Genomic DNA, 23739 nt, shown 5'->3' on the forward strand with positions numbered 1-23739 from the left:
TTAGCATTTTCAGTGCAAGAAAATAGTTTTCAGTAGCCTATGTGTGTGACTTATTCAGGTAACAGAAACACTGGCTACATACAAACTAAACCTTTTATAAATGACACAGGAAAGCTAGCCTATAGCTATATTTATTAGGTGGCATATATATGTGTTTCAAGCGTTGTCATGAATACATTGCAGTAATAGTCACCAGTAGCCTAACTTAGCTAATCATACTATTCAAACAGCAATTCATGCCCCACAAATGAAATGAATAAAAAGCTGAACACCTCAAAAAATAAGATTCAGAAACTATATATCCCAAGGTTAGCATAGGTTATTCGCTTATAGTTTTTTTCTGTGTTCCTGCAATCAATCAATCAAATCAGCTTACAGACGATTAATATTACACAAACTGCATTGTTTTGACACTGTTACAATAGTATCTCTTGCCATGTGCCAAAACTACTTTTTTTTCTTTTGCTGCATGTTCAATCCTAGTTCTATGATGAGATTTGTAATAAAAAATAAAAAAAAAACTCAAATTGTACATGGCTTCTTGTTCCCCATTGTTCATCCATTGGTGCTGCAGTATGAGCGGTCCTGAACGCAGATTTTTACCAATCGCACAGAGATCTTTAAAATGACACCAAACATGGAAAATGTATCAAAATACATTTCTGTCTCTGATTCTTGATCACAAAATCTGCTGGAAACCCCACATTAAACACGTGAGAGCAAAAGAAGCACAGAATATTAGAATAATTAGGAGAGCAAGGCATGTATTGAATGAGAAAGCTCTTTATATTCTGTGTAGCTCACTTGTGTTGCCATCTTTTAAATACTGTGTTGAAGTATGGGACAACACAAACACACCACCTTAAGACTGCACAAATAATGTGTTTGTACTTTGATTTGTGGCGATTTTGTGGAATAGTTTAAACAAAGTGTAAATACGTTGCACTTTAAAACATGATACAAAAGATGTTTTTTTTTTTTTTTTTGGTAAGTAAAGAAAGTGAGGGGTGGTAGTGATAAATAATTAATTCTTTCATTCATTCATTCTCTTAATGTTACCTGATATCTCACTAATTTTCTCGTACCTGTCACTTTCTCATCAGCACATCTGCTGTTATGAACAGAACGGTCTCCACTTTACTACAAAACTACCACCTCATTGTAATTTGCTTGCACTTTATATTTATTTTAAATTAATATATAAATTAAAAATGCATTTATTTTAGTTACATACATTTTAAAGTATTACATTACTACCATGTGTTATTGTTTTATATTATTAACAAAACTGACAGTAAATGTTAAAATTAGTACAATAAACTTAATATATTTATAGAAAAGTCCAAAAACAAAGCATGCTATTACATTATATCACGAGTTACATTTTCCCTTTCCCAATGTACCATGGTTATATTATAGTAAAAGTATAGTTACCTATTTTTTTATTATTAATTATATTATTAATTCTTTATGTTTTTGTTACTGCTCTTATGCAATAAAATAAATAACTAACTACAACCAAACTTATTTAAGAGGCGAACAATTGAACTTACATCAGCGTGACAAAAACTACATACAGAGTCAAAACTCATCTTTGTAAACAAATATTGTGAGTGTAATTATTTAGTGAGTCTCGCGCCCCGTTATATCAGATGAAGGGGGCGGGGTTTGATCGAGACGCGCTGACGTCACTCTGCAGCAGCCCTCGTCGGAATCACTCGGTGTGCGCATGCGCGAGTAAATGAGCGACAGAAGAGACTGTCTGATCAAATATCTGTATTTACAGTGGAATTGATGGGTATCTGGTTGGCTCTACAGTGGGTAGAAGAAACAAGACCGGATAAAGTTGTAATTTGTTCAGACTCTAGTGCAGTACTAAAGTGTTTGCAATCATTTAAGTCAAAATCAAGACTAGACATAGTATATGAGGTACTAGAATGTTACACAAGGATTTCTCAGTTGGGGGTGAAGGTAAAATTTACATGGGTACCAGCTCATGTTGGTGTTAAAGGAAATGAAATGGCAGATGGTTTGGCAAAACAAGCCAGTAAAAGAGAAGATGTGGAAATATCAATCTTAATGAGTAAAACAGAAGCTAAAACAAAAATCTGGATGGAAATTATGAAAAAGTGGCAGAGTGGTTGGGATAGAGAGGAGAAAGGGAGACATTTATACAGAATACAACAGAAGGTTGGGACAGAGAGGATCACTGGAAGGAGTCGAAGGGAAGAAATAATTTTCACTAGGTTAAGGATTGGACATTGTGGGTTGAATAAGTGCTTACATATTTTAGGTAAGCATGTAACAGGAAGATGTGAATTTTGTGACAGTATGGAATCTGTTGAACATGTGGTACTTGAATGCCAAAAATATGATCGAGAAAGGATAAAGATGAAAGAAAGCATAAGGAATTTGGGGGCGCAAGGGAATTCACTTAAGGAACTTCTGGGATTAACTTCAAATGATATCAGTACTCATTTATTTACCTTCCTTAGGACACAGGGATAGCAAATAGAATATAGAACAATTTTATTAATTAAAGGGTGGGGGAAGAGAGTTGGAAGTCTCCATTTTAGTTTTAGTTTCTCTTTGTCTAGCTCCGGTTCACACTCCAGTACAGTAGGTGGCGGTAATGCACCATTGAAGTTGGATGCCAACCGCCGTTAAACATCAAGGAAGAAGAAGAAGAAGGAGAGTTGTATGGTGAGTGAAACTCCTCTTTTTCTGATTTTTATTCGCTATTATTTACTTATGGAGCCCGACAATTCACCTGTAGGAGAGAGAGAAGCAATCCGTCCCCTCAGTTTATAAATTGCACTCACGAATTCTCAAATTGTTACCTCTTTTAAACAAATCGTGCCCCCGGATTAAAAAAAAAAAACCATACCCAAGTTGCGCTCAGATTTTGTAAACCGTACTCACGGATTCATGCACAGCAAGCTCATGGGTATCCTGTGTCAACGAATCATATTGTATATTGTTTTATTTGGCGTTATTAATGATAAATGTGAGAGAGTTTTGAGAGTTTCACAGGACACAGTCTTTGTGCTGGCTAGAGGTTAAGTGAGAGGAGAGACGCGTTGTAAATGCGCGCACTCGCTCGGGTCAAGAGCAGCGTGTATTGAGAGTGTGATTTTAGCCCAATGACACAAACTGTACCAGGTTTTTGTGTTGGGGGCTGCAAAGTGGACAAACCAGTTCTGGGTTAGCTAGGGTAGTTAAATGTGTGATTACGAGATGTAAATGTCTGGGTTAGATTAAAGCCATTAACAGCGTGAATGCAAGGTGACTTACATCATAAACGATATAATTCACAATGTCCATATGTGAGCACAGAGGTAAATGGTCCAGGTCTCTGTTCCGCTGCAGGGAGCTCGCATGGGTCGATATTTTGGATGCCTGAGAGCTTCTCCAAACACCGCTGTTTTGCGCTTGGTGTGAGCTTGTTCCTGTAAGGTCCCCTTTCTTTCGCCTTACCTCTCTGAATTGCTTTACTTTCTTCGTTTCTTTCTCGTATTCGTAGATCCGTCTCTGTTCCACTGACATAATAAATGCGCAAAAATGAAAGAGCTCTGGAATGTTTAGTCGCGCCTCTGTGAAGTTCTGAAGACGTTGCCCCTGGCAACCGATAGCGTGTCCTACCATCATAGTCGACCGACTCAGACCCCTCCCAAATCATCCCAAATCGGCACGTGACTCCTCACTTTCAATAGCTTTATCTTATATTTTATATTTATATTTGATGTAGATTTTTAGGCTCTAATGTTAGTGTTATCTGTATGCACCGGGGTCTGAGAGTAACGTAATTTCGATTCTCTGTGTGTATGTACTGTACATGTGGAAGAATTGACAATAAAGCAGACTTGACTTGACTACTGGTAACTGATATAAATAATTGTAATTAATCAAAATGTAATTATTATATACATTTCCCTTTTGAACTGAAAATTATTTAAAATGAATTTCAGTCTGAAAATGATTATACATAAAATACAATGCAATCACTTCCGACAATGCACAGTGCTCATTCAATAAAATATGATTTCAATTTATAAAAAAATTAGCCTGTTTAAAAGTTTACATCCCCTTGATTCTTAATACTTTGTTACCTGAATGATCCACAGCTGTGTTTTTTGTTTAGTTTAGTGATAGCTGTTAATGAGTCCTTTGTTTGTGATATGATGCTGCTAAAAAGAACATCATTTTTTCATCATTTGGTGTAATGTAATGTTTATGCGGTTTAAGGTTTAAAAAAAACCCATTATTTTCCACATATTGTTGCTCTCTATGCTCCGCCTTTCTGAAACTTTTTTACATGGCTTATCATTAAAAAAAAAAAAAAAAAAAAAGCTAGGTGTGCTCTTGCCATACTATTCAGTGCATTGTGTTTGGCTGAGGCCATCCTTAAAAATATTTTGGTTTGCAGTAACAGTAATAATAAAAAAAAAAGGGTCGGTAGGTCGGTCTATATATTTTTTTGCATTATTAATTAAAAATATACATTTTTGTGATGGTGATGACGTCGGTATGAATTTAAACAAATTAGCATATCGTAACGTCACTGACTGGGTCTTCAACCCGTGCCTTCGGGCGCATAATTGTAAACCTCATTTTGATGCAGGCTATATAGACCACAACGACATTTAAATCTTTGTCAAAAAAATGTTTATTGCATGATTTTCAGGTGAGAAAAAAATGAGGTACTGTTTTACTTGCATCCACCGCTACGTATCAATGCAACCTACAAATTAGAGAACGTTTTCTTTGCTTTCTTGGGTTGTCACTTTTGTGAAAAAAGGTCAGGTCATCCTCAGACATTGTCCCCCCACTATATGGTCCAATGACCCTCTCAGGTCATTCTCAGACATTTGGTTGCTGGCCCGGGACCCCTCCTCTCTGCTCTCCGTCTCCCTCGCTTCAGTCTGCTTGTTAATTTTGCAGATTCTCCGGGCAATCCTCGGCCCAATGACCGTCCTTTTTGCACAGTCTGCATCTGCTACAATTCAATATCTCATGTTCATCAGTCCTACAGATCCGACAACCCCATCTTTCAGAGTTTCTTTCAGTTTTGTTCGGATATCTTCCTCCTCTCTTCCACTGCTGGTCTCGCTGTGCAGAATAGCCCCCCGTCTTCGACACGGCTTGCACAAACGCCAGCTGCCACTCCTTGTCGGTTTTGGCTTTAACTCTTTCCTCCTTCGACGTCTGTATCTCCTCTGCATGCAAAGCGTGTGCTAAAACAGCAGATAGACGTCCACTTTTCCATTCACAGTGCCCTCTCCGGCAGTCCTCTTTCTGCAGCTCTCCACTCACTTCATGCCAGCTCGTAGCCCCCAGTTTCACTGCCAGCGGCCTCCTCAGTTCGTGCACGGTAGGGCTGAATTCTTGGCAGAAGGTGACTAATTCGGTAGAAAATGTATCACCTGCTTCGTCAGGGCTTGGCAAGTGAGCCATCGCTTCCTTCATGTCCGTTATAGTCCATGGACTAAAGACCATAATAGGGACGTCAGGGCCTGAAACTTCAATCATTGGAGCTGTAATACTCACATTTTCTTCTTTCACTGGCTGTCTGGTTTTTCTTTTCTTTGTCGGGGGTGCTCTGCGCACTATTTCCTCTTCTATTTCCTCGTTGGGGGTTTCAGGAATGATTTCTGGGTCTTCCGCTGTTTCTTGTCTCCATTCTGGATCTGGCCACGGTGATGTTGGTCTTCTCGGTGGAGAGCAGTCGAGATCGGGGTCCATTTTCGCGGCTTGCACCTCGGTAACCGGGAAATGTGTGTATGGCGGAGGTACATGTTTAGAAACACAAACATCAGAGCGGTTAGTAGGTCTATGTGAGGCATTTACACTTTCATCACATTCTTCAACTTTCTTTTCCTTCTTTCTACTTGCTAATTCTTTCTGCATCGCTCTCCTTTCTCTCCTATCTGCTTCCGCTATCCAACAATTCACAGTCCGTTCACATTTCTCACACACCTGTCTCGCACAACAACCTTTCTGTCCCTCGCTTCCCTCTTCTACTGATTCCTTCACAGCTTTTAATTTCTTAACACTCAACGTTCCCTCTTTTGGAAAACCATGGTATTTAATTAATCTCCCCACACTTTGCATGCATTTTTGGCCATACATTTTTTTTCATTTTCCTAAACACCGGTGTTATCATATTCAACGAGCTTGCTCTGAGACTTTCCCATACCTGCTTGTTTCCTTCTCTGTGGAGACCTTTTCCCTTTGGCGCGCTTATAATCTGTCAGATGTCTCCAACAGATCTGACTTCTTGTCCCGGCCAAGTCGGCAAGCAATACTCACACAGTCTCACTTTCCCTCTTAGAAATATGTTAACCGCTCGAGCGTGATCTCAGCTTATCGCTTCGAAATATCTGGATCGCTTTGATCTCAATTTCTAACTCAATTTACGATCATGCCAGTTGCAGCAGTTTCAATTCCCCTTAGAAATGTATTAACTGTGCCGCAATATTCTCACAATCGGATACCCTCATCCTCTTGATTGTGCTTCCCACAGAGAAGGTCTCACCACTATGGTTCATCCCTCTTCTAATGTAGGTTCCAATCGTTATTTCTAAAAACCCAAAATTTTTGAATACCATGAACTGTCTCTTACCCGAGAGCTCTGTTGCCACTCCGGTTCTTTCCTGATTCCAGTGGTGTCTCCTCCTGGCCTCGGCGGTCGGTCCCTTTCTCCCTCAAATCTAATCGGGGTTAGGGCTGAACTTCTATTGTTCAGGATGATCAGTCACCGTCCGCTCACAGGTCCGGAAGACACATCCAAGGAATCCCACGTTCTGACACCAAATTGTCGTGGCAAAATTTAAATCAACTCTCGTCAGCATAAGAGACAGACTCATTCTCAGGTATAATTAAAAAGAAAGCTTTTATTCTTTGCAAAGAAGGTCAGACAGTCATACAGCAACACTGAGTTCCTGCAGAGTGAAACCGACCCAGGAAGAGGGCAGTCCTCCACCTTATATACCTCTGCTCTTCCAAGGTTATACATTCTGAACAGCTGTAACTTTTCAAACATAACAAGGAACACTCTCAATGGGCGGTTTCTCACACATTTAGGACTTAGGTGACCCCCTCGGGTCATCCTCAGACATTGTCCCCCAACTATATGGCCCATAACCCTCTCAGGTCATACTCAGACATCTGTTTCCCCCCAGGTGTCATCCTTCTGAACCACACAGCAATTCTAAGAAAACACATGCATATATAGGCATACAGAACCAATGTTAAATGAATTTTTCCACCACAGTGGCTAAATTTGAAAATGCCATTTACACGATGTTGTGTGGACTGTGAAAACGGAGGCTTTTGAAAAGGATGACGCAAGTTTAGTCATGTGACGTATATTATACCAATAGATATCCGTGTTTATACTGGTATATTGTGCACGTTATGTGCTATGCCCTTTCACACTATTGCTATAGATGTGTTACTCTGTACACTCTTCATATCACAGTCCTGCAAAGATAAAAAGCAAATTTACTCATAATCGCGAGTTTCATTAAAGATCAGATGTACAATCGTGAGTGTTTGCGACCTGGACGCGTCAATGAATGGTGATTTCTTTTCGTAAAATAAAATATATCAAATTTCTGTCAGGAAAAACATGCATGAACACGTTTCATGAAAAGCACCGAAAGTTGGTCAAATGACCATGGTGTTGGTTTGCTTGACTGGCCAGTAAACTCACCAGACCTGAACCCCAGAGAGAATCTATGGGCTATTGTCAAAAGGAAAGATGAGAAACAGAGACAAACAATGCGATGAGCTGAAGGCACTGTCAAAGAAACCTGGGCTTCCATACCACGCTGAATAATATAAGAGAGTTTTGATAATTACGAGTAAATAACATATTCCAACAGGCCACAATTACTAAATGTTTTTTTTAATTATTATTTATATCTTAGATATGTTTGAAGTTGGTGATTTACTGTAAAATCATCACATTAAACAATGCTAAACTACTTCAGTCTGTGCACTGAAATTATTTAATACACAATTTTCACAATTTGAGTTGAATTACTGAAGATTATAACTAATATGGCACCGGTACATATGTAACCCCTGTATGACCCAAACTGAATCAGAATGCAGATTTTGGTGCCTCATTTCGGTGCCTCTTAAAAATGCTCCGTTCACTGCTCATCACTGTGTCCTCCAGTGGAAATCTAGCCCTTAACACACATTTAACGCATACTTTTATTTATATTTTTTGCTGTAGTGTCTGTTTGCTGTAGAGACATTTAGTTTGTTTCAGTTTCATCTGTTTCTTCATGCAATCACAGGCAGTGAAATCATATCTCTGTGTGGCGTATCCCTTTAACTAATGAGGTCTTATTGTCTTTATAGTTCTTTTGCACTTAAATTTTTTTTTTTAAAGTTTTAACTTTTAACTTTATATATTTTTCTGTATTGGGTTATTGTATTTAAATGTTCACAATTTTTATTAAACCTGTTAGGCTCTATTATGACCACTTTTTAGAGCTAAATTTCAATTAGCATTAGCAATTAATCGCAACATAAAAATCGGATACCGTCATCCCTATTCATTAGTCATTTAAAGAGAGGGAGAATGTGAACACTTTGCACCATCAAAATAAAAGTCAGGCGTGCCCTCAAAATAAAAGAACACATAGTCCAAGCAGAAAAACGTATTGGCCAATGCCGGTATTTGAAAATTCCCTGTTATAGAAACTGCTTTTGTGTGTAGACGGCATTGTAGGCTACTCTCCCAGGTTCAGGAATATTTGGGTTGTTCTTGAACAGTGTTGTAAATAAAACGTAACCACTGATTTCTTTTGTGAACATCAGAATCAGAATCAGAATGAGCTTTATTGCCAGGTATGTTTACACATACGAGGAATTTGTTTTCGTGACAGAAGCTCCGCAGTACAACAGAATGACAGCGACAGAACATAAAACACATAATAAAAGAATAAAAATACAAATATGTAGACAGTGAATGACAATATACAAATGACAATTGTAGGCAGGTATATTACAAAGTGAAGTTATGTATGTACATATATATTGTGTGCAAAATTTAAGTGTATACTAAGTATGTGTGTTAGATAAATAAAGTGTGTGTGTATATAAATATAAAGTGTAGTGTGTTCGCCATTATTGTCAGCTGTTCATAAGATGGATTGCCTGAGGGAAGAAACTGGTCCTGTGTCTGGTCGTTCTAGTGCTCAGTGCTCTGTAGCGTCGACCAGATGGCCAACAGTTCAAAGAGGGAGTGTGCTGGATGTGAGGGGTCCAGAGTGATTTTGGCAGCCCTTTTTCTCACTCTGGATAAGTACAGTTCTTGAATAGATGGGAGAGTTGAACCGATGATTCGCTCAGCAGTCCGGACTACCCTCTGTAGTCTTCTGAGGTCAGATTTAGAAGCTGAGCTGAACCAGACAGTTACTGAAGTGCAGAGGATGGATTCAATGATGGTGGAGTAGAACTGTTTCAGCAGCTCCTGTGGCAGGTTAAACTTCCTCAGCTGGCGAAGGAAGTACAACCTCTGCTGGGCCTTTTTCACGATGGAGTCAATGTGAATGTCCCACTTCAGGTCCTGAGAGATAGAGGTGCCCAGGAACCTGAATGACTCCACTGCAGTCACAGGGCTGTTCATGATGGTGAGTGGGGGGAGTGCAGGGGGGTTCTCCTGAAGTCCACGATCATCTCCACTGTTTTGAGCGTGTTAAGCTCCAGGTTGTTGAGAGTGCACCAGACAGCCAGCTCTTTAACCTCCTGTCTGTAAGCAGACTCGTCACCGTCCTGAATGAGGCCGATGAGTGTGGTGTCGTCTGCAAACTTCAGGAGCTTGACAGAGGGGTCCTTAGACGTGCAATCATTAGTGTACAGGGAGAAGAGCAGTGGGGAGAGAACGCAGCCCTGGGGAGCTCTGGTGCTGATTGTACGGGTGCTGGATGTGTATTTTCCCAGCCTCACTAGCTGCTGCCTGTCTGTCAGGAAGCTGTTGATCCACTGACAGACGGAGGTGGGCACGGAGAGCTGATTTAGTTTGGGCAGGAGGAGGTTTGGGATGATCGTGTTGAAGGCCGAGCTGAAGTCCACAAACAGGATCCTCACATAAGTCCCCGGTCTGTCTAGGTGTTGCAGAACATAATGCAGTCCAATGTTTACTGCATCGTCCACAGACCTGTTTGCTCTGTAGGCAAACTGAAGAGGATCCAGCAAGGGCCCAGTGATGTCCTTCAGGTGGCCAGCACCAGTTTTACAAATGACTTCATGACTACAGACGTTAGAGCCACAGGCCTGTAGTCATTTAGTCCTGTAATTTTGGGTTTCTTAGGGATGGGGATGATGGTGGAGCGTTTGAAGCATGAAGGGACTTCGCACAGCTCCAGCGATCTGTTGAAGATCTGTGTGAAGATGGGGGCCAGCTGGTCAGCACAGGATTTCAGACAGGCTGGTGTAACACAATCTGGGCCTGGTGCTTTTTTCCTTTTCTGCTTCCGGAAGACCTGGCGCACCGCATCCTCGCTGATCTGAATTGCAGGTGTGGGGGAGAGGGGGGATGCAGGAGGTGAGAATGGTGAGAGTGCTTGATTGGAGAGGTGTTCAGGATGGGTTGCAGGAGCTGTTAATGGTGTGAACGGTAGTTTGGAGAGGCATTCAGGGCTGGTTGCAGGAGTTGTGACGGGTGTGAATGGTTGTGTGGGGAGGCGTTCAGGGCAGGTGATGGGTGTTCTTTCAAACCTGCAGTAAAACTCGTTCAGATCGTCTGCCAGTCGTTGATTCTCTACGGTGCTGGGGGGTGGTGTCTTGTAATTGGTGATCTTCTTTAGACTTTTCCACACTGATGCGGAGTCGTTCGAAGTGAACTGAGTCCTTATTTTTTCAGAATAATTCCTCTTTGCCACTTTGATCTCTTTCCAATGTGTATTTAGCCTGTTTATACAAGACATTGTCCCCCTTCACGTAAGCATCTTCTTTGGCCTGACGGAGCTGTCTGAGTTTTGCAGTGAACCACGGTTTGTCATTATTGAACATTTGGCCGGTGTTATGCAAATCTTCCCTCACTGTAAAGTAGACATGTGGGGGGGTGTTTAAACAAGGCATCTTAGGAAGGTGTGCTTGTGTTTTTACTTTTACAAAGAATATCTCTTTGGATTTGAAACTTTAGGCTTTGCAACTTTAGGGACTAAAGTCTATTCACTAACAGCTTGTAACACTTCAAAGAGAAAGGAAAACTTGAAATTGCATCATATGACAAATTTTGTAATGCAATTGTCTACTTTTCGCTGTTATAGCAGGGTTTGTTTTTATGTCCTTTCACTTTTTTTAAGTTAATGTAAAATGTACAGTTTACATTTTTTTTTTTAGTTTATCATATGACCCCGTTAAAAAGTGCCCATTGTTCTTCAGAAAAATCCTTTCAGAAAACTCCCCAAAATGATTTGGTTTTCCAGAATTTTCGTGTGTTTGAACCCTTTCCAACAACGACTGTATGATTTTGAGATCCATCTTTTCACACTGAGGATAACTGTGGGACTCATATGCAACTATAACAGAAGGTTCAAATGCTCACTGATGCTCCAGAAGGATAAACCATGCATTAAGAGCCAGGAGGTGAAAACTTTTGAACTTATTTTGCCTATATATGTATATACGTTTTGCTAGTATATTTAGTACTGAGAAGCTATGGAAGATGATTGCATAATTACCCCCCTCCCATCACATCTGGGATCCACTGTGTGTGTGTGTGCACTTCATATAAAACAATGTGTGTGAATTTTAAAAATGTGCAGAGAAGCACTGCGCTTCTCGTCCAGTTTGTGACCACATTAAGGCTGGAATAGCGTCTTGTTTGAGAGGTGGAATCATAAAAGATGACTTTCAGAAGAAGACACTGGAAGCTAGGCTGGTAGTTTCCACCAATGAGGGTAGAGGGACAGTTCAAGAGCTCACTACTGTAATATAATATAGTAATGTAATGATTTACAAAGAGACAACACTTAATGCTTCTTTGATTTATTGTTTATTTTGGCAAATCTGCTTTTCCACACAGAAATTCATGTTCAGTGAAACTCCTCTGACAACAATCTCACATTCATCAATTCACCAATAAATGCAGGAATATCTCCATCAGTTCTCAAGTGAAGAGGAGCATCAAATCATCCAAGAAGAGATGAAATCTGTAAAGACTGAGTTTATTAAAGAGGAAAGAGAGGAGATGGGAGATCCAGAACCCTGCAGAATCAAACACACTGAAGATACTGAAGAACAAAAAGGTTGGTGTTTATTCTTCATTAACGAGGCTGACATTTCTAAAACTTCACACAGATTTATATTTAGATTTTTGTAATTGGAAAGGTCTTCAGAGCTGCTGAATGATTTTACTGAAACATCAAATAATAAGGGACACTTCCTATAGACTGGCAGGTTTTCCCGCTCCAACAAAATGTATATTAGTTTTAGTCTCAACCATAGACTGTATAAAAACATAGACGTAGTGCCTGTGACCTCACCTGTTGACGTTTTGTAGCTCAAAAGCCATAATGGCCACAGAGGAGACACTAACGATCACCCTTCTGAGCGCTAAAATTATAAATTGGACACCCAAAGTTCTTGTGGACTTAAGACCGCAAATGCACATGAAGTGGTCCATTTGAGAAAGACCATCGCCATCTTGGCAGCACGTCTCTCCCAGATCATCGAAAATGGGCAAAGAGGGGAGGGAGTTGGTTGCTGAAACCACGTCCACCTAGATCGATGGCAGTGTCAGCAGCGGCAATCCACCTGTCACTCAAGTGCCCACACCCTTACTTTTGCAGGACATTAAGGCTTAATATAATTTAAACTGATGAGTTATAAAAACAAAAAAATCACCCCCTCACAGTCAATCAATCAATCAATCAATCACCTTTATTTATATAGTGCTTTAAACAAAATACATTGCGTCGAAAGCACTGAACAACATTCATTTGGAAAACAGTGTGTCAATAATGCAGAATGATAGTTAAAGGCAGTTCATCATTGAATTCAGTGATGTCATCTCTGTTCAGTTAAATAGTGTTTGTGCATTTATTTGCAATCAAGTCAATGATATCGCTGTAGATGAAGTGACCCCAACTAAGCAAGCCAGAGGCGACAGCGGCAAGGAACCGAAACTCCATCGGTGACAGAATGGAGAAAAAAACCTTGGGAGAAACCAGGCTCAGTTGGGGGCCAGTTCTCCTCTGACCAGACGAAACCAGTAGTTCAATTCCAGGCTGCAGCAAAGTCAGATTGTGCAGAAGAATCATCTGTTTCCTGTGGTCTTGTCCTGGTGGTCCTCTGAGACAAGGTCTTTACAGGGGATCTGTATCTGGGGCTCTAGTTGTCCTGGTCTCCGCTGTCTTTCAGGGCAGTAGAGGTTCTTTCTAGGTGCTGATCCACCATCTGGTCTGGATACGTACTGGATCCGGGTGACTGCAGTGACCCTCTGATCTGGACACAGACTGGATCTGGTGGCTACGGTGACCTCGGAACAAGAGAGAAACAGACAAATATTAGCGTAGATGCCATTCTTCTAATGATGTAGCAAGTACATAGGGTGTTATGTGAAGTGTTTCCGGTTCCGGTTCCCCTAATTAATGCAGCCTAAAAATCCTTTAACGGATTTGGATATTAAAAGCATATTAGTATGTTATGTGTATGCCAGGTTAAAGAGATGTGTCTTTAATCTAGATTTAAACTGCAAGAGTGTGTCTGCCTCCCGAACAATGTTAGGTAGGTTATTCCAGAGTTTAGGCGCCAAATAGGAAAAGGATCTGCCGCCCGCAGTTGATTTTGATATTCTAGGTATTATCAAATTGCCTGAGTTTTGAGAACGTAGCGGACGTAGAGGATTATAATGTAAAAGGAGCTCATTCAAATACTGAGGTGCTATGAAAGGCAGTTTTCATGAAAGGCAAAATTTGCTATATAGACCAAAATTACTATTTTATACTAGGCTGTATACAACTTCTTTGTTGGCTTGGGAGTGGAAGGTTGCAACTCGGTCTCAACACCAGATAGTTAAGATCCAGTCCTGAAAAATATCCAATTTGTTTGGTATCTGAACAAATAGTCAGTAGGGTTGTCGATAACCAAAATCGATTAAAGGGGTAGTTCACCGAAAAATGAAAATTATGTCATTAATGACTCACTTTCATGTAGTTCCAAACCCGTAAGACCAGAAAGGTAAGAAAAGCATCACAGTAGTCCATGTGACATCAGAGGGTCTGTTAGAATATTTTGAAGCATCGAAAATACATTTTGGTCCAAAAATAGAAAAAACTACGACTTTATTCATAACTGTCTTCTCTTCCAGGTCTGAACGGAGGTCTAAGGGGTTTGGAACGACATGAGGGTGAGTCATTAATGACATAATTTTGATTTTGGGGTGAACTATCCCTTTAACATCAAGTCTTGTCTCTTGCCATCAACTGTCCTCTTGCCATCAAGCCTCCTACCAACCAAGAAGTTGACCGAGCATAGCCAGAAAAGAGACTAAGCAAGAGAGATAGTGTGATGATGATAAAAGAGTTTATTGAAAAATCTTAGTTGTGTGTGTTTCAATCCTCACACTTCATCTGACCAGCACACATCCAACTATAAACAACCCATAAACCTTGAGTTTGCGTAAACATTCCATCTTATCTCTTATTCATTCAGACAAAACAGTTAATGAAACCTAATCATAAGATTAAGCAAACAAACTAAACAAATTTTGCAGTGCAATGGTCTACTTTTCGTGTTATAGCAGGGTTTGTTTTTATGTCCGGTCACTTTTTTGTAGTTAATGTCAAATGTACAGTTTTTTTTTTCTTCTCCTTTTTTCAGAGTTGATTGAAAGTAATGAGGAGAGAGAAGTGAGTGAATCTGAGAAGAAACCTTACAAGTGTTCACACTGTGACAAGAGATTCAGTCGGTCATCACATCTGAAAACACATGAGAGGATTCACACCGGAGTGAAACCTTTTAAGTGTTCACACTGTGACAAGAGATTCAGTCAGTTATCAAGTCTGAAAAGACATGAGATGATCCACACTGGAGAGAAACCGCACACATGTGATCAGTGCGGGAAGAATTTCACACTAAAAGGAGACCTTACATCACACATGAGAATTCATACTGGAGAGAGACCATTCACTTGTGATCAGTGCGGGAAGAGTTTCTCATACTCATCAAACCTTAAGTTACACATGAACAACCACACTAGAGAGAAGCTGTACACATGTGATCAGTGCGGGAAAACATTTTTGTGTGCTTCAGTCCTGAAGCAGCACCTGAGAGTTCATACAAAGGAGAAACCACACTCATGTCATTTGTGTGGAAAGAGTTTTTCATTATTACAAAGTTTGAAAATACATCAGAAAATACATACTGGTGTGAGAGAGTACATGTGCTTTGAGTGTGAAAAGACTTTTACTACAGCGGGCAGTTTAAAAAAGCATGAGAGGATTCACACTGGAGAGAAACCTTACAAGTGTTCACACTGTGACAAGAGATTCAGTGTGTCAGGAAACCTGAAAACACATGAGATGAGCCACACTGGAGAGAAACCTTACAAGTGTTCACACTGTGACAAGAGATTCAGTGTGTCAGGAAACCTGAAAAAACATGAGAGGATCCACACTGGAGAGAAACTGTACACATGTGATCAGTGCGGGAAGAGTTTCACACTAAAAGGAAGACTTACATCACACATGAGAGTTCATACTGGAGAGAGACCATTCACTTGTGATCAGTGCGGGAAGAGTTTCTCACGATCAGCAACTCTTAAGGTACACATGAACATCCACACTAGAGAGAAGCTGTACACATGTGATCAATGCGGGAAAACATTTTTGAGAGATTCAGCCCTGAAGCAGCACCTGAAAGTTCATACAAAGGAGAAACCACATTCATGTCATTTGTGTGGAAAAAGTTTTTCGCGTCCAGAACATTTAAAATTGCATCAGAAAATACATACTGGTGTGAGAGATTACATGTGCTTTAAGTGTGAAAAGACTTTTACTACAGCGGGCAGTTTAAAAAAGCATGAGAGGATTCACACTGGAGAGAAACCTTACAAGTGTTCACACTGTGACAAGAGATTCAGTGTTTCATCACATCTGAAATCACATGAGAGGATCCACACTAGAGAGAAACCATATCTCTGCACGACATGTTGGAAGAGTTTCAGTCATTCCGTTTCTCTACACAATCATACAAAAAACTATCATAGTAAGTAGATCATCATCAGATCTGATGCTGCATCCTCACCAAAAAAAATCCTCTTAAATCGATTAACACGTATACGAATTATGATTCATTTTCTCCTGATAACCCCAAAAAGAATTTAAATTTCAGTTTTGATCGTACAGATAAGAGCAATACATCAATCGAATCTGTAAAGGATAAACTTTTTTTGTATACAGACATAATAACAACAAAACTTGGTGCATTTATAAAATAACGATAACAAACAAGGTGTGCTGTCTGCAGCTTTTGTCTGCGCTGATCTTCATTTACAAACACGTCACTAAAATGAACTGTAACTCAGTGAATACTCAATGAAGAGACATGGGAGACATATCTTTAGAAAGCTTGACATAATAATAATAATAATAATTCATTACATTTATATAGCGCTTTTCTAGGCACTCAAAGCGCTTTACATAGTCTGGGGGTATCTCCTCATTCACCACCAGTGTGCAGCATCTCCCTGGATGTCTGCTTTTAAACTAAACAAGTGCTGCCGAAAACAAATATTCTGTAATAAAGTATTCCATATGAAAACAACACGATGTCTGTTTTTCACGTCTCCCTTCATTATATCTAATGTGACAACGCCCCCGCGCTTAACGCGCTAGTCAGATTCAAACTGAAGCGCGGCTTGAATACACACACAACAGAAGAAAAAGCAGCGAGACTGTTCTTCAAGTTTTTTTATTTTACTATTTGCTTCTCGATGAGAGGAATAAGACCTAATTCACCCCAAAAAGATGCAATGTGGTTGAGGATTTGAGATTTGGGTTTCCTCAGAAAAAAAGGTTGAAGTGCTTTATTCAGCAGAGAACATAAACATGAGTAAGTCTCTTTTTATTCATTTATATACTTGAACTAGTTTTAACATAACGTACTAGACTTTTTCCAAACTATAATTCCTGACTAAATGTATAATCAAGTGAAATATTATGAAGTTTCAATAACAATATACAATACTATACAATTCAAAAGCTTGATGTAAATAATATAAATGTAACAAATAAATGTAACTGTAACACTTGTAACAAACAATGCTGTTCTTTCAATTTATCCACCCTAAAAAACCTGAAAAAAATATTCTCAGCTCTTTTCAACATTAATAATAATATATATATATTTTTTGTAGAAAATCAGATTGTTAAAAGGAGGTGACTGGAGTAATGATGCAAAAAATTCAGTTTGAAAGTCAGCTTTGATTGTTCCTTATAAACTGTTTAACTGCTCCACCAAGTGGATATTAAATTATGTTGTGGGATAATTAATTATATTCTAAATAAACTACAAACATAAAATTATATAGATTTATTTTGTCCTCACATTCTTTCTTGTAACTCTTCCCTCTCAGTGACAGCTGACTGAGAGGCTCATTATGCGGCTCATTATGCAGGCCTTTGTCTTCTCAGGTGTAAATCACAATGATATTCATTATAGTTGACGCCTACTCGCATATGACTTTTACCAACCAAATGTGTCTTAGAAAATTTTAATCAATATATTGTTTTCTGTAAGTGAGTAAACAAGATGATTTTCACATAATTTACAAAGAAAAAAATCTAGGCTACAAGCTCCAGTTCTCAAAAATCCCGGGAGCCAGTTTTTGTAAGTGTTTTATGGCCTTATTCAAGTGATTTAACATTTTTAGTTTTTCACTAACCACAAAAAACATTTTCTTTTCTCAAAAACAGAATCATTTACATACATGCTGCTCACATATTATTATAGCCCAGTTTGTGCTGATTACAGTGAGATTAGACTTTAGCCATTTAGATGTGAAAAAGCACAAATGACAGGGCATGACAAAACTTCTCCAGGCCCCAAAAATACCCTTAGACTCCAGAGGGTTTATCTACATCTTCATAACCATTAAATTAAACTCAGATTCATACCAACTCAAAGATGCAGTTTCTTTCCAGATAACAATGTTACAAACTTTTGTTCCACTATATAATTTAGTTTCATGATATAAAAGATATCATTGTACTTATGGGTTTCATATTATTTTCATTAATTTAATATTATGTTTAATAAGCAGGATTGTAAGAATATCAAAACCTTACCGATACTCATCCATACGTGTAAGTCAGAAGGAGAGAGAGAGCGGAGAAAGAAGTTTTCACTTTTGCTTAGCTTGTTTTTCTATTTGCTGATAAAATGTAATTGATTAAATGTTACCTTTTTTATGAATACATTATCTTTACTTTTTATATTTCAACTTTTTATCAACAACTGTTATTGTCTGCTGATTGTATTTGAATCAGGGAAACGTAATTTTATAATTGTAGTTTTAATATTTAAAAGCCACAAAGTATTATAATTGCTTTTGGGGCTTTTACATTTCTCAGTAAAGCTTTAATTTGCCTAATAAACTATATTTTACTCCACACATGACTGACATTGAATGAGTTTGTCTACATTAGCAACCCTTCTCCTAGCTTTGGGCAGTTCAATCCTAATATCGATGGTATTAATACCTGCAACCAATCACATACAATATAAATACGATACCATAAGCACCACTCAGGGCTGAGTATTGTTAGTGTTTATCACCATGTTAGCGATAGCTACATTACACAGACCGTTCCTAGTACTAGTTCTCAAATCAAGTCTAGTTTAGTCCTGTCCATTGCCTTATACATCCGTGTCTTAATCCTAGCATGTTTGCCTTGTTCTGCCTGTTCTCTGCCTGCCTTGGACTTTAGCCTTTCATGGATTATCACTTTGTCTTGCTGTTTCAGACTTTGTTTGTACCTCGCCTGAACTATTGCCTGTCTGAAGATTACCCATTTGCCTTGCCCTTTGGATTAAATTACAGAGAGTATTGAAAACTGCAGAGCTCATAATTGGACATAAACTCCCAGCCTTACAGGATATCTATCAAACTCACTGCTTGAAAAAGGCTTGCAGCATCATCAAGGACTGCACTCACCCTGCTCATCACCTGTTTGCCTCACTGCCATCTGGCAGACACTTACGATCCATCTGATCATGGACAACCAGACTGAAAAATAGCTTTGATCTTCAAGCCATCAGACTGATTAACAGCCAACTATCTTTCATCTAAAACCGGAATACATGCTGCCTTTAAGTTTATTATTTATTGTACTTGCACTGCAACTTTTAATAGTTTTTTCTTGTAGCTCTGCGATATTCTACAAATACATTTTGGACACTGCTCTACACCAGTATTCTATATTAGTATCTCAGGACTAGTTAAATCTCTTAACAATGTCTACCCTTATTGTATCGGTTACTGCCCCTTATTTTTTATTTACTGCTCTGTTTATTGTTCTGTCTATAGTGACTTAAGTCACTCAATATCTCCATACCATCCATGTATGTTTATATCTGTATATGTTAATTTTTTTTATATGTGGGCCTGTTATTGTCCTTGTTGTCTGAGCCTTGTCACAATCATTTCAATGCCCAGTTTTTCCCAGTGTTACCTATGCAAATTATAAATAAATTACTCTTGACCTCTTGACATTCGCCATCGATTGATCCATGCCTGTCTCTGGATGACTTTTCTGCTGTGCCTGTGCTATACCTGTTGTTGCTGTCGACCCATCCCTGTTTTATGACTCCTTGCAGATAAAGGCGGCCACAAAATTTAGTCAACCACAAGACATTCAAGAAAGCTTATCACTACTCTGTTGACATCCCATTTAATCATCTTAAGTCATGTTATAGTTGGTCATCCAGAGTTTGTCAGGTCACAGCTGATCTTCCAGGTCCTTGGCACATCTCAGCTGATATTTAGGGGTTTGGTCATGTTACAGCTGATCTTCCATAGTCTCGTCACTTTACAGTTGATCGTCCAAACTCTCGTAATGACCCAGCTGATCTTATCTCCCAGAGTCATGTCACGTCCCAGTTGATCATCCAGAGTCACTTCACATCACAACTGATCATCCAGTTTCGTCTTGACACAACTGATCGTCCAGAATCACGTCACATTACAGCTGATGTCCAGTCTCTCGACACATCACAGTTGATCGTCTAGAGTCATGTGAATTTACCAGTTGTTCATCGTGAGGTGTGTCACTGTGGGTGTCTACCTGTGGGTGTCGCTGTTGGACAGTGTTATTCCTGCTTCCTGATGCCCTTGCTGCTGTTTGTGATTGTAGCTCCATGTTGCTTTGTTTTCAATAGAATCTTACTATCACTCTCTGTTGTTTAAAGTAATAAAATATAACTTAATACCCACCATATTTCTGATATTATCTATCAATCTAATCTGATTAATTTGATAGTTCACTTTTATTTGAAATTCGTGAGTGCAGTGCACCTGTATTAGCGTTTTCATTCGTGCCTATCACTGTTTTCTTTTCTCCTCTCTACTATCTCTTGCTACTCTCTCTCTCTCTCCAGTTTTTTTACAAGTTCATCAAAAAACTGTGGTAAGAATATTTCATCAAGCACGGTGAGTAATGGCTTTTCCTGCTATTGTTATTTGCACCTCTTGCCACATGTACAGTTTATCTATCTCTGTCGCAGATGAGGGATTCACATGTGATAAATGCTGGGAAATAGTTAGGCTGACAGAGAAGGTTTCAGAATTAAAGACACGCATCCAAACTTTAATTGAGGACAGTAAGAATGTTAGGGCTCTAGATATGGCTTTGGATGCGTCTAGCTCAGGGACTCCTGTACATTGTCCGGTTCCAGCAGAGCCCCTGCAGCAGGGCAACTGGGTGACGGTGAGGCAGCGTAGTCGTGGGTCAAAACACCGCTCTTCTGTTCCGATCAAAACATTAAACAGGTTCTCCCCACTCAGTGATGCACCCACTGAGAAACCTGATGAAAGTGCTGTAGTTATTGGTGATTCTATTGTACGGAACGTGAATATAGAGACACCAGCCACCATAGTCAAATGTTTACCAGGAGCCAGAGCGCCTGACATCTTGGCAAATTTAAAAGTGCTGGCTAATGCTAAACGTAAATACAGTAAGATTGTTATTCATGCCGGCGCTAATGATGTTCGACTTCGCCAGTCAGAGATCACAAAAAAGAGGTGTGTAAACTTGCAACCACAATGTCAGACACTAATATACTCTGGTCCCCTCCCTGCTTACCATGGTGGTGAGATGCATAACAGATTGTCATCACTCAATGGCTGGATGTCTAAGTGGTGCCCACAGAATAACATAGGTTTCATAGACAATTGGACGAGCTTTTGGGGCAGACCTGACCTGTTGAAAAGAGATGGTCTTCATCCCTCCTGGGGTGGCGCCACTCTTCTCTCTAGAAATATGGCAAATAGTCTTAGTGTTTATACTTGACTAACTGGGGCCCAGGTCAGGAAGCAGACAGACTGGCTAAACCGACCGTCTGCTAGCTGCCTCACTTCACACAGGTCAGCTAATTCTCAGCACATAGAGACTCTTTCACCTAGATATCACACTATAGAGACTGTGTCTGTTCCCCGAACTAGAAAATACAAAAAAATGTCCAAACCAATGTAAGATTAACAATTTGAGGTTGAACAAATAAAAAAAACGATGTAATATAGATAAACAAATGATAAAGCTTGGCTTATTGAATATCAGGTCCCTTTCTACGAAAGCACTTTTTTGTAAATATGATCACTGATCATAATCTAGATGTGCTCTGTTTGACAGAAACCTGGCTAAAACCTGATAATTACCCCCCAAGATTACTGTTATAAACATGAGCCTCGTCTAAAAGGCAATGGGGGAGGTGTTGCTTCAATTTATAACAATGTCTTCAGGATTTCTTAGGTGGCAGGCTTCAAGTATAACTCGTTTGAAGTAATGGTGTTTCATTTAACATTATCCAGAGAAACAAATGTTAATGATAAATCCCCTGTTATGTTTGTACTGGCTACTGTATACAGGCCACCAGGGCACCATACAGACTTTATTAAAGAGCTTGGTGATTTTACATCAAAGCTAGTCCTGGCTGCAGATAAAGTTTTGGTGATTTTAATATCCTTGTTGAAAATGAAAAAGACATATTGGGATCAGCATTTATAGACATTATGAACTCTATTGGGGTTAGTCAACACGTCTGCGTTGTGGAAAAAGTACTCTAGATTTAATACTGTCACATGGAATTGATGTTGTTGAAATTATGCAGCCAAGTGATGATATATCAGATCGTTATTTCGTTTTATGCAAACTTCATATAGCTAAAACTGTAAATTCTACTTCTGTTTAAAAGTATGGTAGAACAATCACTTCTACCACAAAAGACTGCTTTTTAAGTTATCTTCCTGATGTATCCGAATTCGTTAGCATATCCAAAACCTCAGAACAACTTGATGATGTAACAGAAACTATGGACTCTCTCTTTTCTAGAATTTTAAATACAGTTGCTCCTTTACTTTTAAGGAAGGTTAAGGAAAACAGTTTGACACCATGGTATAATGAGCATACTCATACCCTAAAGAGAGCAGCTCGAAAAATGGAGCGCAGCTGGAGGAAAACAAAACTAGAGGTATTTCGTATTGCTTGGTGGGAAAGTAACCTATCCTACAGAAAAACATTAAAAACTGCTAGATCTCTTTTAGACGAAAACAAACATAACCCCAGGTATTTATTCAATACAGTGGCTAAATAAAATAAAAAAGCATCAACAAGTGTTGACATTTCCCAACATCACAGCAGTAATGAATTTATGAACTACTTTACTTGTAAAATCGATACTATTAGAGATAAAATTGCAACCATTCAGCCGTCAGCTACAGTATCACATCACACAGTGCACTATAGACCCCCGAGGAACAGTTCCACTCATTATCTACTATAGGAGAGGAAGAATTGTATAAACTTGTTAAATCATCTAAACCAACAACATGTATGTTAGAACCTATACCATCTAAGCTCCTAAAAGAGGTGCTTCCAGAAGTCATAGATCCTTTTCTGACTATTATTAATTCCTCATTGTCATTAGGATATGTCACCAAAACCTTTAAACTGGCTGTTATTAAGCCTCTCATCAAAAACAACACAACTTGACCCCAAAGAACTAGTTAATTATAGACTGTCCAAGATACTAGAAAAGGTAGTATCCTCACAATTATAGTATGAAAAATGGTATTTTTGAAGATTTCCAGTCAGGATTTAGACCGTATCATAGTACTGAGACTCAGTACTTAGAGTTACAAATGATCTGCTCTTATCATCTGATCGTGGGTGTATCTCTCTATTAGTTTTATTGGATCTTAGTGCTGCGTTTGACACAATTGACAACAAAATTGTTTTGTACAGACTAGAACGCTTTGTTGACATTAATGGAAGTGCATTAGCATGATTTAAATCGTACTTATATGACCACCATCCGTTCGTAGCAGTGAATGAAGATATATCATATCGATCACAAGTGCAGTATGGAGTACCTCAAGACTCAGTACTAGGGCTGTTACTCTTCATGCTTTACATGTTACCCTTGAGAAATATCATCAGGAAACACGGTGTTAGCTTTCACTGTTATGCTGATGATACTCAGCTCTATATTTCTCCA

The 23739-nt window shown here is 39.1% G+C and overlaps 1 protein-coding gene across 4 annotated transcripts in view; it reads left to right on the forward strand.

The window, feature by feature from the left end:
• LOC113067365 (gastrula zinc finger protein XlCGF52.1-like) overlaps nucleotides 1–20584 on the forward strand; it is a 42858-nt gene extending 22274 nt beyond the window's left edge. The window contains exons 1-5 of one of the 4 annotated variants that reach the window (XM_026239730.1): nucleotides 2455–2703; nucleotides 12050–12272; nucleotides 14336–14374; nucleotides 14848–15791; nucleotides 18993–20584. In XM_026239730.1, coding sequence (XP_026095515.1) covers nucleotides 12110–12272; nucleotides 14336–14374; nucleotides 14848–15791; nucleotides 18993–19079 — 1233 coding nt within the window. In that variant the 5' untranslated portion in view covers nucleotides 2455–2703; nucleotides 12050–12109 and the 3' untranslated portion in view covers nucleotides 19080–20584. Of the gene's footprint in view, nucleotides 1–2454; nucleotides 2704–12049; nucleotides 12273–14335; nucleotides 14375–14847; nucleotides 16234–18992 lie in introns of those variants that run through there. The other 3 variants (XM_026239727.1, XM_026239729.1, XM_026239728.1) reach the window with 3 other exon arrangements.
• Nucleotides 20585–23739: the final 3155 nt, after the last annotated feature.

The sequence above is a fragment of the Carassius auratus genome, linkage group LG28B, assembly GCF_003368295.1.
Source record: "Carassius auratus strain Wakin linkage group LG28B, ASM336829v1, whole genome shotgun sequence".
NCBI classification, from domain to species: domain Eukaryota; kingdom Metazoa; phylum Chordata; class Actinopteri; order Cypriniformes; family Cyprinidae; genus Carassius; species Carassius auratus.